This window comes from Falco punctatus (genome assembly GCF_963210335.1).
Source record: "Falco punctatus genome assembly, chromosome: 18".
NCBI classification, from domain to species: domain Eukaryota; kingdom Metazoa; phylum Chordata; class Aves; order Falconiformes; family Falconidae; genus Falco; species Falco punctatus.
Window position 1 is genome coordinate 2020875 of NC_137598.1, and position 13625 is coordinate 2034499.

Consider the following 13625-nt stretch of genomic DNA (forward strand, 5'->3'; position numbering starts at 1 on the left):
ATCGAGTGTCAGTCCTCTGGCGGCGCAGAGCGGCTTCCGGCGGCGCCTGTGCGTGGCCGCGGTGGAGGAACCGGAAGGGCTGGGAAGATGGCGGCGGCAGTGGGGAGAGCCTGGGGCAGCCGGCGGATGGAGGTCGCTGCGAGGAGCTGCCGGGGCTCGCTCCCGGCCTGGTGGTGGCTGCTCCGGGGGCTGCTTCTGGCCGTGCTGGCAGCGGGTGAGCCTGGCTGGGAGAGGGACGGGGCAGGCCTGGCCTCCCCCGTGTGGGACCGCTCCGCGACGAGGAGGAGGTAGGGAGGGCCTCGCCTGGCCCCCTTGGAGATGGCGGCACTGGGAGCCCTCGCCTGTCCTCTGAGTTGGGGAGGGGCTCGCCTTTCCCCCGCCCCGAGCTGGGGAGAGCCGTCTGGGATGCGAGGAGCCCCGGGTTGCCCCCTCTGAGGTGGGGCTGTGTCTTCTCCCCAGGCTCCTGCCAGGGGAACTCTGTTGAGAGGAAGATCTACATCCCCCTGAACAAAACGGCACCGTGCGTTCGCCTCCTGAATGCCACCCACCAGATCGGCTGCCAGTGTGAGTACCGCTGCGGGGCCCCGGGGCTGCTCCTTGGGCTGGGCACGCCGTGGGCGATGCGGTGTGAGTGCTGCCCCGCCGCTGGACTTGCCTAGATAGGTACTGCCCTTCTCTTCCAATCCTGCTCTAGTCGTGCTGAATGCACTGACCTGCTTCTGCTAGATCGAGGGGTGGAGGTCTTGGAGAGATTGTGTTCCTACAGACCTCAAAAATCCCTGCCAAGACTGAGAGCAGTGTTTTGAGCTCATGCAGTCAATGCGCACACAGGACAAAGCCAGGCCACAGGTTCTAGGGGTGCGCAGCAAAGCTGCGAGCACTGCAGGGTGTGTTAGGGCTTAACAAGGTATTAAAGAAAGGGAGCAGGGAGCAAAAAAGTGAGGAAGCAACATCTGAAAGGAGTGGAATGTTTGGCTGAGCTGCTTGTGCAGTGCTTGCTAACTGGTGAGAGGTTTTTTGTCATATTGAAATGGCAAAGGCAGGACTGCATGACTGTTAAAAGATAAGGGAACCCCATTCATGCAGTATTCCTGGCTGAAGTTAGTGTGAGTCAGCATTTTGCTCATTTCCCATTTCGTTTTGCTTCCGCAGTGAGCCAGTCCCTGCAGCGGAGATTGTCAGCTGCCGCTACAGGGCAGCACAGCTGCGCTTGGGCTGTCAAATAACCGAGGGTACAAAGTTCTCTGGCTCCTCTTCCATGCTCTGTGTGCGCCTGCTGTTCGGGCGGACAGCCGTATGCCATCCCGTTTTCCCAGTTGCAGGCAGTTTCTGACAACGGCAGCAGTTACTAACTCTGCAGGTTGACAAAGTGCTTGTTTTTATCAGTAGCTTCTTATGAAAGTGCTTTGTGCATCGTCCGTTTTCTTTGGAACAGAGCAAAATGACAAGCAGTGGACCTGCTTTTTGCTAATCCCCTTTGCTGTCACAATCTTTTGCCCCCTGGGCCCCTGCAGGCCTCAGAATGAGCTGTCTTTGAGCTCTCAGTTTCTGAATTTGCAATCTTTTTGCTGAGGGGCAGCACTGAACTGCTGCTGGGGCTGTGGTACTTGAGGCAGGTCCTGTCCCCTCCAAGTGCCTTTCTGCCTCAGGGCCTCAGTTTCCTGCTATCCTTCCTTATGCTCTTCAGTCACAGGAGACTCATAGTGCTTAGCTGAAGGTCCTGATGTGCTTAAAAGATGCTTTCGGTGTGTGAGTGCTTATTTCTTAATCTGTGCTGTTCAGCGGTGTTTTTTCCCCTACTAAAACCACTGCTCCTTTTTCTGTCTTGCTCTAGCTAAATAGTGCCACTTCACCAGATTGCTCCCTCCAGCCCTCTAAATCCACGAGCTGTTCTTCCCTAAAGCCCTTAGTGGCATACTGCCCTGCTATTCTGGGGTGGGTTGAGGGTGTGAACGAAGTAGATCCCTGGGAAACACGCAGGGCCCACTCTCTTTCCACAGCCTCCATCAGTGGAGACACGGGCGTGATCCATGTGGTTGAGAAGGAGGAGGACCTGAACTGGGTGCTTGCTGATGGCCCGCATCCACCCTACATGATACTGCTAGATGGGAACCTCTTCAACAGGTCAGTCATCACCAGTTTTTATCTCCCCAGGGTGAGTGGAGTCTAGAAGACCAACGTGGGTCTCTAGTCTGGTGATGAAAACATCATTTTTCAAGTGACAGATGGCAGAATCAGCCTTGATACTGCACTGCAGTATAGCGAGGTTGAAATGTTTGTGGTTTTACTGTGGTTTAGTGCCTGAATTTATTTCTTCTTAAGTGGGCTGCTTTGCTGTTAGAAGAGCTCTGCTCTCTCTGAATTCTCATGCCGTGTTCATCACTGTAGCAGTTACTGAAGTTCATTGAACAATGTGATTAAGATCGGTCACATCTCTTCCTGGGTTGAGCAGGAAAGAAGTGGCTGAAGTTTTCTGCTTGTTGCTGTGTCTGTAATCTTACGCAGTTCTGAGAACATTAAAGAAAAAGGGACGTGGTGGTTTTGATCAAAAGCATCATCACATGCTTGATCGTAATAACGTCAGTGTTAGCATGTCTTGGACCTTAACTCTTCATTAATGAATTTGTCATTTCAGTCATATTTTCTCTCTTCCAGGAGGGTAATGCTGCAGCTGAAGGGAACCTCACGCGTGTCAGGCCTTGCTGTGGCCACTGCCAAACCTAGCCCTCCCCAGGGCTTCTCTCCTGGTTTGAAGTGCCCCAACGATGGGTTTGGTAAGGAAATGTTAAGTCTTTATCCTTGTTGGGAGGAAGAGAAATGGTGCCTCTACATCATATGGCCAAAGAAAGAAGTGCCAAGGATGGCTGAACTTGTAGCTACACTTAACATAAAATCATGTTTAAGATGACAGGTTCAATATGTTCTTTCAGAGTAGTTTGTCTGAGCTGGAATCCTGTCACGTCTCAGCAAGGGCTGGGGCAGGTGTTGAGGGGAAGACTGTTAGATAAGCTGGCTAAAACAGCATTAAGTCCCTAAAGTGTTAAACCTGACCAAGGGTTGTTGTAACTTCTTTTTCTTTAATGTGAGAAACTCATACTTTGTCCACACTCGATCGTTAAAGCGTCTTATGTTTGCATAGATCGAGCGGAGGGTGCGTTTACCTCTCTGCCTGGGCCAGTCGCTACTTTCTAAGATGACATTTTGCCTCCCTGAATTCCCTCTGTGGTTTCAGTTAGGTTTTCATTTTGCTGTTTTTTCATGCAGCAAACTTAACTGTATTGCGCTTTGAGGGGAGAAATTGCTACACCTTCCGTAGTTTGCACAAGGCTTTCTGCTGCGCAGGATGCCGTGTGCGCTCCTGTGATGAGTTCCGTGTGCTGGCATTTGTCGTGTCTCTGCCTTCATGCTGTTTGCACAGTATTGAGGTGTTAAAATGATTGGCACGTTATGGATGCCTGAGGGGTACTTCCAACACATGATGAGCTCAGAAAATGCGGGTTTGTATGTTCTGCCTTTTGAAGTATAATGTTTCTCTGTGTGCCTCCTCCGCTCTCTCAGCATGTGATAAATGCTCACTGAGTGCTCATGCCAGCCTCCTGGCATGTGATGACTTCGAGTGTGCATGTTACTCGTTCTCTCTGCGTGGCACAGTGCTCTGTCTCTGCCACTCTGCCGCATGCAGTGACCAACTCTGTCTCTCCAAGCTTTTGTCAGCTGGTTCCTCAGCCCATAATGGTGCTCATTTTGTATTTGCTGCTATTTTCTCAGCAGGCCCTACCTCTCCCGCAGTCTGTTATTCTCTTGCAGGCTCAGATTTGCCCATTTCTTTCTGTTTCCAGGTGTCTATTCCAAAGATTATGGCCCTCAGTTTGCACACTGCAATAAGACTGTGTGGAATCCTGTGGGGAGTGGGCTTTCCTATGAGGATTTTGACTTCCCTATTTTTCTCCTTGAAGATGCCAATGAGACAGAAGTTATTAAGCAGGTACTGCGCTTCCTCAGCGAGGAGGGAGGAGAGGGGAACCGCCGCACAGTCCAGCAAAGGGGGGAGAAGTTTTGTTTTCTCTCCACTTAGATGTGGAAGTCTATACAGTAAAAATACATGGTCCCATTTTATTTGCAGTACACAGTGCTATTACAGAAGGGCTAAGTTTTGTAATGATTTTTATTTCCATCCAGTGTTATCAAGACCATAATGTCCCTCGTGATGGATCTGGCCCCGAGTACCCTCTCTGTGCCATGCAGCTTTTTTCCCACATGCACGCTGTCACCAGCACTGTCACCTGCATGAGACGCAGCTCCCTCCAAAGCACCTTCAGCATTAATCCCGGTGAGCAGAATCCTCTTTCCTTGTGGGATGAGGCTAGTGGTAAAAATCCCAGTGGAATGCAGTTGTGCAAAGAAAGAAAATTTTAGAGTTTCCCTTAAAGGCTTGTTTGCCTGCTTAGCCTTTTCAGGATACACTGTTGAAGTGGTAAGGAATTTTGGGCTAGGTTTGTCATCGGTTCAGAAAATAACACATAGAAGAGATGCTGGCTGAGAAAGGCACCTGATAGCTGCTACACAGATCATCTGGAATGGCTCTGAGATTGCTGCTCCATTAGACTCTGTGTACGTTAGTCAAAATCCTGGTCCTGGTGAATATTTTGCCCGTGATGTTCCTGGGGCTGGGACTTCACTGCTGCTGAGCAAAAGTTTGTTCATCTGATAGAGCTACCGATGAGCTGCAGCTGACCAGAAATCTCATTTCTCACTGGTCACTGCTGTTGTCTCAACTCAAGCAATGTTTTTTTCTGATTCCTAGAGGTGGTATGTGATCCTCTTCTTGATTACAATGTGTGGAGCACCTTGCAACCTATCAATTCCTCTGGAAAAGTTGATCCTGAGAAGGAAGTTATTATTGTCGCTACACGAGTAGGTACCTCTTAATCTTGATTTGTAGAGCATGGACTGGAAGGAATCTGGGAAGATGTGGGCTTCGACTTTCATGGGAATATACTTCTCTCATATATTTTCATTTCTTCCCATGTTCCAAACCTTTTAGATCTGACTGGCTGCTGTGCTTCTGCAAGTACGAGCCTTTTAGTTGGTGGGTTTACCCATTGTTTCAATATGAGGACATCTGCCTTTTGTTTCTTTCTGTCTTGTTATGTGAGGGGTTTTTTTCAGCATTTTCTTCACTGATGGAACTAGACAAGTAGAAATAGTCAGTGTCTGTAACACTTTCCTAAGATATTTTGCATCCTTAAGAAGTGTTGCAGAGAGGGAGATGGCATGGTTAGCTCATCTGTGCTTCTTGGGGGGGGAGAGGCTGAATCACATGAAGATTTTGTTGTGTGTCAAGTCAGTGTCAAAGCTGAGAAAGAAGTTCGCTTCCCTGTCTAGCAGTCAGTGTTACAGTCACTTTTACACTCTCCAGAGATGCAAGTTCCAAACTCCATCTTGTCACCATCTCAGAGACTCATGCTGAACAGTGCATTAAAATCATGGCACACTTGCTGTTCTCAGTTCTGGGGTTAGGGCTGTGGGGGGGGGGGGTGGCAGCAGGGCTCTGAGGCCTCAGGACTGCCACAGCAGTGTAGTCAGTATTTTAAGTTTCGTTAGGTGGGGTGCTTCGATTCTTCCCTTACCAGTAGGCTGAGTGGGATAGGAGCAAGGTGATAGATTTGCTTTCTCAACACAGAATTCCTCTGTTTACGTGCAAGTTTCTTACACCTCCTGTTCGTGCTTACAGATTGACAGCCATTCCTTCTTCTGGAACATTGCACCCGGGGCAGACAGTGCTGTCTCTTCTTTTGTGACCCACTTGGCTGCTGCTGAAGCCCTTCATAAAGTGTCAGATGTTCATTTGCTGCAAAGGAATATAATGTTCACCTTCTTCCAAGGGGTAAGAGCAGTGGCATCGCTCCACCATTTGGCTTGTTCTAAGGTAGCGAATCAGTCCTTGGCTCCCTGCACGTGAACTTTTTCCCTACTGTTTTTGCAGAATCATTTGTCTGCAGCCCCACACTGTGGTTCTCTCTGCTCCCCCAGTGATAACAGGATCTTAATTGCACTGGGATAACAACAGCAGATGGAGCTTCCACTGGGGCAACCCATATTCTGCCCCACAGTTCATTCTGGATGAATGACTCAAACTTTGCTTTCCCTCCTCTCTCCTCCCAGAGTGCCTGGTGGTACCTCTCTTCTCTGCCTCACCCCCATTCAGGATGAACTGCAATGGTCAGGCTCTAAATTCTGAAATGAAGCCCAGAAAAGGCTAGATTAAAAATATATGTGTTGACAGCAGCAAAATGTAGCTCATTTCTGAGAGCCCAGCGCTGGAGTTGGCAGCTGTGGAAAAGCAGAACAAGCCTGTGGAGGAGGGACTGATGGCCAACAGCTGATGTTCCCCTCAAGGCATCTACATTGATGGCTTCTTTTGTGCAGCTTTGTGAAACTGGCTCCCACAGCCCCATGCTGTAGCCATGTGATTCCCTTCATTCACCCTCCTCGGCACATATATCCCTAGTCAGAATTTCCCTGGGGGAGACGGGCATCTAGCGCTATGGAATGGACCTTCTCTGTCATAGGAGGAATGCTAAGACTGGACTGTGAATTAGTCAAGGGGGAAGTCTGGGGGCTGGCTGACTTCATTGCTGTTCTTTGTCATGGGGATTCTCTTCTTAGGGGCGCCTATTCTTCCCCAGGCAATGCTCAGCTTCTTGCAGCTCCCTTGACAAACTCGGGTCTGTCATCTAGCCTTCCCTCCCTTTTTTCCAGGGAAAGAGAGACCCTTCCTTTCTGGAAAGCTTCATGTGTTTAATTTCTAGCATGGAGAATTTCCCTTTTCCCTGACTTGCTGTCCTCCATACCAAAAAACAAAGAGGATGACTTACGCCAGAGTAAAGGCTGTATTAAAGCCTTTCTGCTTTTACTCACAATAACAGTATCTTGTAAGATATCGGTGCCCGCTTAAGTCTGGCTCTGTGCCTTTTTCGCTTGTGGAATTCAGTAGCTGTCCCCTGGTTTTTTGCTGTTTGCCTTCGGTTTTGTCCTTTGCCTCCATCCCTTCCTGCAATACCTTGGTCTTTGGAGCCAGGCACAATGTAATATTTGCTTTGGTGGTTTGGTGTGTGCCAGGCTTTGCGAAGCTTCAGAAATATTTGGTGCAGTAGTTGGCCCTCAGACGCTTGGTTTTGGTCCACCTCAGCCTCTCAAACATTGCCGTTGTGCCAGGCAGCTATCCGTGTGCGATTCATGTGCGATTTTTTTTTCCTGTTGCAGGAGACCTTTGATTACATTGGCAGCTCACGAATGGTGTATGATATGGAAAAAGACAAGTTTCCTCTCCGCTTGGACAACATTCATTCATTTGTGGAGTTGAATCAGGTGTGGGATAAGTTAGGGGACTTTTTTATTGCCTGTTTCTCTGTGATAATTTAGCTGTGGTTTTCCCAGCCAGCTTTTCACTGGTTTTGGTTTTGGTTTTCCCTGGACTAGACTACCCTGCTCTGTAAGACTCACTGGTGTCCAGTCATGTACTTACTGTGTTTGGGGCTTTTTTTTTGCAGGTGGCTCTAAGGAATGACTCTGTTCTATGGATGCATACAGACCCTGTCTCTCGGCTGAATGAGTCTGTTGAAGTGCAGGTAATCAAAAGCAACCTGCAGCTGTTCACCTAACCAAAATGCTGTGGGATCTTTAGCACACTGCAGATGATCAGGATGTTAACGTTTCCAGAGAAATTACACATCTGAAAGAATAGCAGAACATTTTCTCTTCTTTCAGGTTAGAAACTTGCTAGATATTTTGAGTAATAGCAGCACGGGAGCAAGCGTGACTTTGCAGGAAGCTGGATATTCGCAGCCTCTTCCCCCGTCTTCCTTCCAGCGCTTTCTTCGGGCCCGGCACATCCCCGGCGTGGTCCTAACGGACCACAAGACTGCCTTCCAGAACAGGTACTTCTCCGGGGTCGAAGGGCCAGGCCAAAGGCGGCGGAGCCGGCAGAGGGCATCTGAGCTCCTGCAGCGCCTCTGCCAGGGGTATGCTGCCTAACATACATGTAGAGCTGCAGTCTGGGGGGAGTGGAGGAGCAAACATGTGCCATGTAATTGAACAAGCGCAACATAATTATTCTGACAACCGAAAGAAATCCAGTTTTGTACAGAAAATGTTCCCCACAGCTGGCTGGAAGCCAGAGGTGAGCAAATGGCAACTGAGCGTGCCTAAGCCTCATCTGTTCTTCCAGAAGCTAGCTGCCTTTTTTTTTTTTTTTTTTAATATAGCTTTCTATTTGTGATGGCAAAAAGCCCCAGGCATTGGAAAGGGCACTTTCATTCACCCCACATGACCCTACTACAGCACGTTCCTGGGGGATCCCCTGCTCCTCTTCAACGTTGGAGTGGAAATGTGGGGTAGAAGACAGACATATGCCTCTCCCCTCTTCCCTAAACTTGTCAAATCCTCTCTTTCTCTTCATCTTCTGTCCTTCTCCGCTGTTTCTGAGAACCTCTGTGGCAATTAAGGGCTTCCCTTTCACCTCTAAATCTGCACAGCTCTAAAGAAGAGCTGGCTTGGAGAAAAGCACAACTCGCTGCTGTGTGACCCAGCTTTACACTGGGGGGAGATCAGTCCCAGGCTGGCTGGGTATGTCAGATGCACAGACCACGCAGTGGGCTCTCAGCCCAGTTCCTAGTTCAGCTGGCTGTGCTGCAGACGCCTTGGTGTAAATCTCTCGTAGGGTTCACTTGGAATTTCTTGCTGCCTTCAAGATAAGGCATTAATAAAATCCACTGGCAGGACTTGCAGCAAAAGCCCTCCTCCCGGGAGACCTTCCGCATGGGTTGTCCTTGCCTCAGTTTCTCTACCCATTTAATAGATTGGGCTGTCGCCCACCTGAAAGCTAATCACAGCTTGTAAATTGCTTGGAGATCCTCAGATGGGAGAAGCTGTGGAAGGGCCAAGTTAATTATAAAGCCTCATTAAATGGTTTAAGGAGCGTGTGGCAGGGCAGTGCTTTGGCAGGGCTGTATCTCTGCTCCCAGGAGACTGCTCCCACTGTTTGCTTTAGGCACACTCCGAACTGAATTCCGTGCCCTGTGGTTTCTTTCTGCCCCTCCCCAACCTCTGTTTGCCTTCTTCTTTTCAGATACTACCAGAGCATGTACGACACTCCAGAGAACATCCGGATGCAATACCCCGAGGGGCTTAGCCCTGAGGAGACCTTGGAGTATGTCACAGACACAGCCAAGGTTCCTACTTTGCATTTTCTGTAGCTGCTTTGGGTGGGGGCAGATAGAAGCAGGGTCACGGGGAGAGGGGGCAAGCTGGTTTCAACAAGGGAAGAAAGAAGGCGGGAGCGCTTTGTACAGTGACAGAGGTAATAGGCACTCAAATGCTAGCACGGTGTAAGTGTTTTGATGGATGTGTAGATTCTGGCTTGCTCTCCTTGCTTGTTTTGCTGGATCTGCCTATCTTGATTAACACAGAGCACTCTTCCTTTGCAGTCCCTGGCAGAAGTTGCCACAGTGGTCGCCCGTGCTCTCTACCGGCTTGCAGGGGGAGCCAACAACACCTCTGCTATTCAGGCAGATCCAAAAACGGTACGAGCAGATGGAATTGAGTCCCTGGAATCTCTGATGAGCCCTCACGTACTTCCCTTCTGTCTCTGTTTATATGTGTTTACACAGCATGCTGTCCTGTCTGTCTCGGTGAGGGCTTTGCCTCCCCCCCTTCTCTCTTTCCCCACCACAGCTGAATGAAAAACCTTTCGCCCTTCTCTAGTTCCTTGCCTCTCGATCTCAGGGCAGACATGAAGCTTCACAAGCCCTCTACAACACAGAGCTCCTTTATCCTCGTTCCACGAAGCAGAAGAGGGAGCTGAGGTGAAATGGCAATGTGTGCCACAGGGATCAGCTAAGGAGTCGGTGGAGCTGGAATCAAACCCAATTTTCACGGCTCGATCCTGAGTTATATACAGTTGTGACATAGAGTCTCTCCTTCACTTGGCCCCTGTAGTGGGGAATATCTGTCAGCCAAATAATCTTGAGAGGAGTAGCTGTTAACGTGCTATTTTCTCTCCTCTTTGTATAAACCAATTTCCATCTCTTTCCAGGTCACTCGAATGCTGTATGGGTTTCTGATTAAAATGAACAATTCCTGGTTTCAGTCCATCATTAAACCAGACATAAAAGGAATTCTGGGTAAGAGCAACATAGGGAAGAAGAACAAGGGGATGGGTTTGACCCCATATGTTACCTGGCAGCTTTCTAAAGCGCCATAGTAACATTGCCTGCTTCTGGCCATCTCCCTGCCAATCCCATTTCTCTGACTGTTCCAGGTGATGTTCCCCAACACTACGTTGCCGTTTCCAGCCCTGTGAACACTACCTACCTTGTGCAGTATGTCCTGGCAAACCTCACCGGCACTGTTGTTAACCTCACCAAGGAAGAGTGCCTGAACCCTGAAAAGACACCCAACAGTGAGAAAGAAGTAAGTTAGAGTGGGATGATAGGCAAGGACAGATCTGCTGTCCAGTTAGGTGGTTTCTGCTTCTGAAGAAGGCTGGTTAGGAAGGCTTGCTATTGCTAGTAATAACACGTAGGAGGACTGGGAAACTCCTCCAACAAGGAGGCATCTTAAGGCCCAAGGGCAGGGGAGAAGAGGGCAAAAGCATCCCCTGACAGCAAGAACAGTCAGTAAAGCCCCTCGCTCTCTCTCTCCCCAGACACAGGTAACATTCCAGAACAAGGGGATAGCCTGGTTGGTTGCTAGTGGCTGTTTGCTGTCTCTTACTCTCCCGTTTTCTTTGCAGATGTATGAATATGCCTGGGTGCAGGGTTCCCTGGACCCTAACTCCACGTCACGAATCCCCTACTGTGTTCGGTCAACAGTTCACCTAAGCAAAGCACTCTCTCCCGCCTTTGAGCTGAGACAGTGGGGATCTACAGAATACTCCACATGGACAGAGAGTCGGTGGAAAGAGATCCGTGCCCGAATATTTCTGGTAGCCAGCAAGGAGCTAGAGGTGAGTTTGTACACGTCTGAAAAGAAAACGGAGAAAGAAAGTGAGGCTCCTGACAGCTGGAGAAACAGTTCAGAGTTTATTACAAGATCTTGTGCCATCATTCTGTGCCCAGTTAAGAGCAGCCAGGCTTTGATCCTTGAAAATGAGGTAACCAAGAACGCATCGCTGGTGATAACCCTACCACCTCCAGCCATTTGTGGGTTAATAACATAGTCATCGGGGCCTAGACAGTGCAGAATAATCAAGAGTCCCAGGAGCAGGCTGAGCTCTGTGAATAAAAGATAGAAGTGACAGGAGTCTTAACCCCTTCCCCCAGCACAGGGAGCCAGGTTTAGCCGTTAAGGTGTTTTCCTTGATTCACAACCCAGATCTTCCCACAGATCGAATCCCCTCGACAGCACAGAAAGAAATTTTGCCCAAACTGTCACAAAGCGGCTGTTGGTTCCATGTCTGACGTTCCAAGCAGCCCTGAGCTGGGGGCGATGTGGCTTAAGCGCCAGCAGAAGAAGGGTTAAGCACACAGTCACTTTGGGACTCTGTGCCTGTCTGGATGCCCTCTGGTTGGCTGTTAATGATGTCATACCCTGTCAGGACAGATGCTGGCGTCATCATGTGCTGGGGCTAAGCCACCCAAAGGCCCTGCAAGCCCAGGCAGTTGTTGGGGTGGTTATTTGAAATCGGAGCAGTTGGTTTGGGTGGCACTGGGCCTTTTTAGCACTGTCAGGCAAGCACAGCGCTCTGCCCGTGTCTCTCGGCCTGTTGCAGATACAGGTGCCCTGGAGATGCACAATTTGAGCCCGGCCATCACCAAAGTGTTGACCAGAGAGAAAATGTACTGAGGGAGTTGTAGCGGCACGTGGGTGTCTGGGCGCTGTGTGGGGACTGTTCTGAGATATCCCGGGGAGACTGGGAGCGGCAGTCCTACCACGCAAGGAGAAGGGTTGGCAGGAAGGAATCTGATGAGGTTTTAGACTGGTCTGGCACTTGGCTTCAGGAAAGGTGCTGAGCAGGAGGTAATCTCCGCTAGGCAAAGGCTATCAGCAGGTGTTGATTCTGCCAGCAACTGTGCTTGTTAAAGGCGTTTGCAGTTCCTTGCTGGAGGAGATGACATTTCATGCAGGAGTAGCCAAAGTATCACATTAAATACTTGCTAAAAATCTTTGCGAACTGCGTCGACCGCTCTGAAACACGATATGTCCTTTATCCGTGATACAACTTTTAAACACGGGTTTGTGTTGGGTTGTCTTGCACTGTCAGGGAACCACAACAAAAGCTGACCTGGTCCCTGTCTGGTAGTTGCTTTTGCCTAAGGCTGTAAGTTCCTTGGAGTATCTTTTTATTTTAATATACTTAGCGCCTTGGTGATGAGCTGGTCTCTGTAGCTTTCTTCTGGACCCCCCCCCCCCCCCCCCATTCAGTGCAAATTCTGTGAGGTGCTGCAGGGTCTGTGTTTGTAACAACAATGCTGAAGTGTATTTCTCATCCCTTCCTAGATAATCACTTTGGTTGTGGGCGTTGCCATTCTGATCTTCTCTCTCCTCGCCACGTATTTTATCAACGCCAAAGCGGATATACTTTTTAGCATCCCGCGGGACCCTGGGGCTGTGGCTTACTGAAGATGCTCTCAGGGCGTGAGAAGTCCTAGCCCTTGGATTACAATTGTCAAAGATAAAACTACACTGGAATGCCCCTCTCTCTGGATAGGGATGCAAATGGTTCTCTCCAGAGTTTCCGTGCTCGGCTTCTGGGGACTGAGCCCTAAGACGTAAGAGACTTTCCCAGAAAACCGTGCCGACCAAGCCCTAAAGAAACTGTGACTGAGGAGTTCCCAAAGCCTTTCTTTTTAATTTGTCCTTACTTCTGAGCAACTTGAGAGGATTGGTCCTGAGTGCCACTGAGACGACAATGTGATGGATGTGTTGCCTAAATGAAGGCAAGGGTGGAAAGGGGAAAGGTATTTTCTCTGGGGTGTACGTGGACCAGCAGATTTCCGTGGTGTCTGACAGCACAGGCTGCCTGTTCATGTCCTGACAGTTGCTATGAATCTGTCTATACTACAATGCAGGGAGGGCAAGGTATGTTTAACAGAAGATTAGATGTAAAATGTCCTTTTTTTAATGGTGCAATATTTTCTGGGTTTTGTATATATATATATAAATAGTTCCGTTTAATTAAAAAAAAAATCTCCACTTACAAATTAACCCATTGCCTGGTTTGTCTTAGTTGCTGCCAAAAGGACCAAAAACACTGGGTGTTGCAATATGTTTTGGTCTCGGGAGAAACAGAGTTTGTCTTACTTGGTTTTTGACTGACATTGACATTTTGAATTCTTTCTACAGCTGGGCAAAAGCAAGACATTATGCCCTCAGACAGGACAGGGGATTAACTCCCTCTTGTTTAGACTGTAAGCTCTCCAAGGCAGGGATGGCTGATCGCTCCAAACAGTGCTTTGTATGATGGTACCTTGATCTCAGTCAATCCCCAGGCACTGGTATAATAAACGTGTTTTTTAATGAGCGTGCTCACACACTTTGTTTCCTTCGAGGCTGGACTCTCGGGGCTAGCAGTTATGACTGACTGGGCACTTGGATATCCCTGGTTGTTTCTTTTGCATGAA

General features: G+C 49.1%; 2 protein-coding genes across 2 annotated transcripts in view; one reads left to right on the plus strand and one right to left on the minus strand.

Moving 5' to 3' along the window:
- The window catches only part of LOC308054934 (uncharacterized protein), a 155738-nt gene that overhangs the window by 98472 nt on the left and 43641 nt on the right, over positions 1–13625 (minus strand). The gene's annotated exons all lie outside the window — the stretch shown is intronic.
- Positions 5–13525, plus strand: NCSTN (nicastrin). Its single transcript, XM_080368836.1, has 17 exons — positions 5–214; positions 460–564; positions 2001–2124; positions 2656–2774; positions 3840–3985; positions 4180–4330; positions 4805–4914; positions 5735–5887; positions 7267–7371; positions 7554–7631; positions 7771–7940; positions 9131–9233; positions 9489–9584; positions 10097–10184; positions 10322–10473; positions 10796–11008; positions 12502–13525. Exons 1-17 carry the CDS (start codon positions 88–90, stop codon positions 12622–12624), a joined length of 2163 nt encoding a protein of 720 aa, XP_080224962.1. The 5' UTR covers positions 5–87; the 3' UTR covers positions 12625–13525.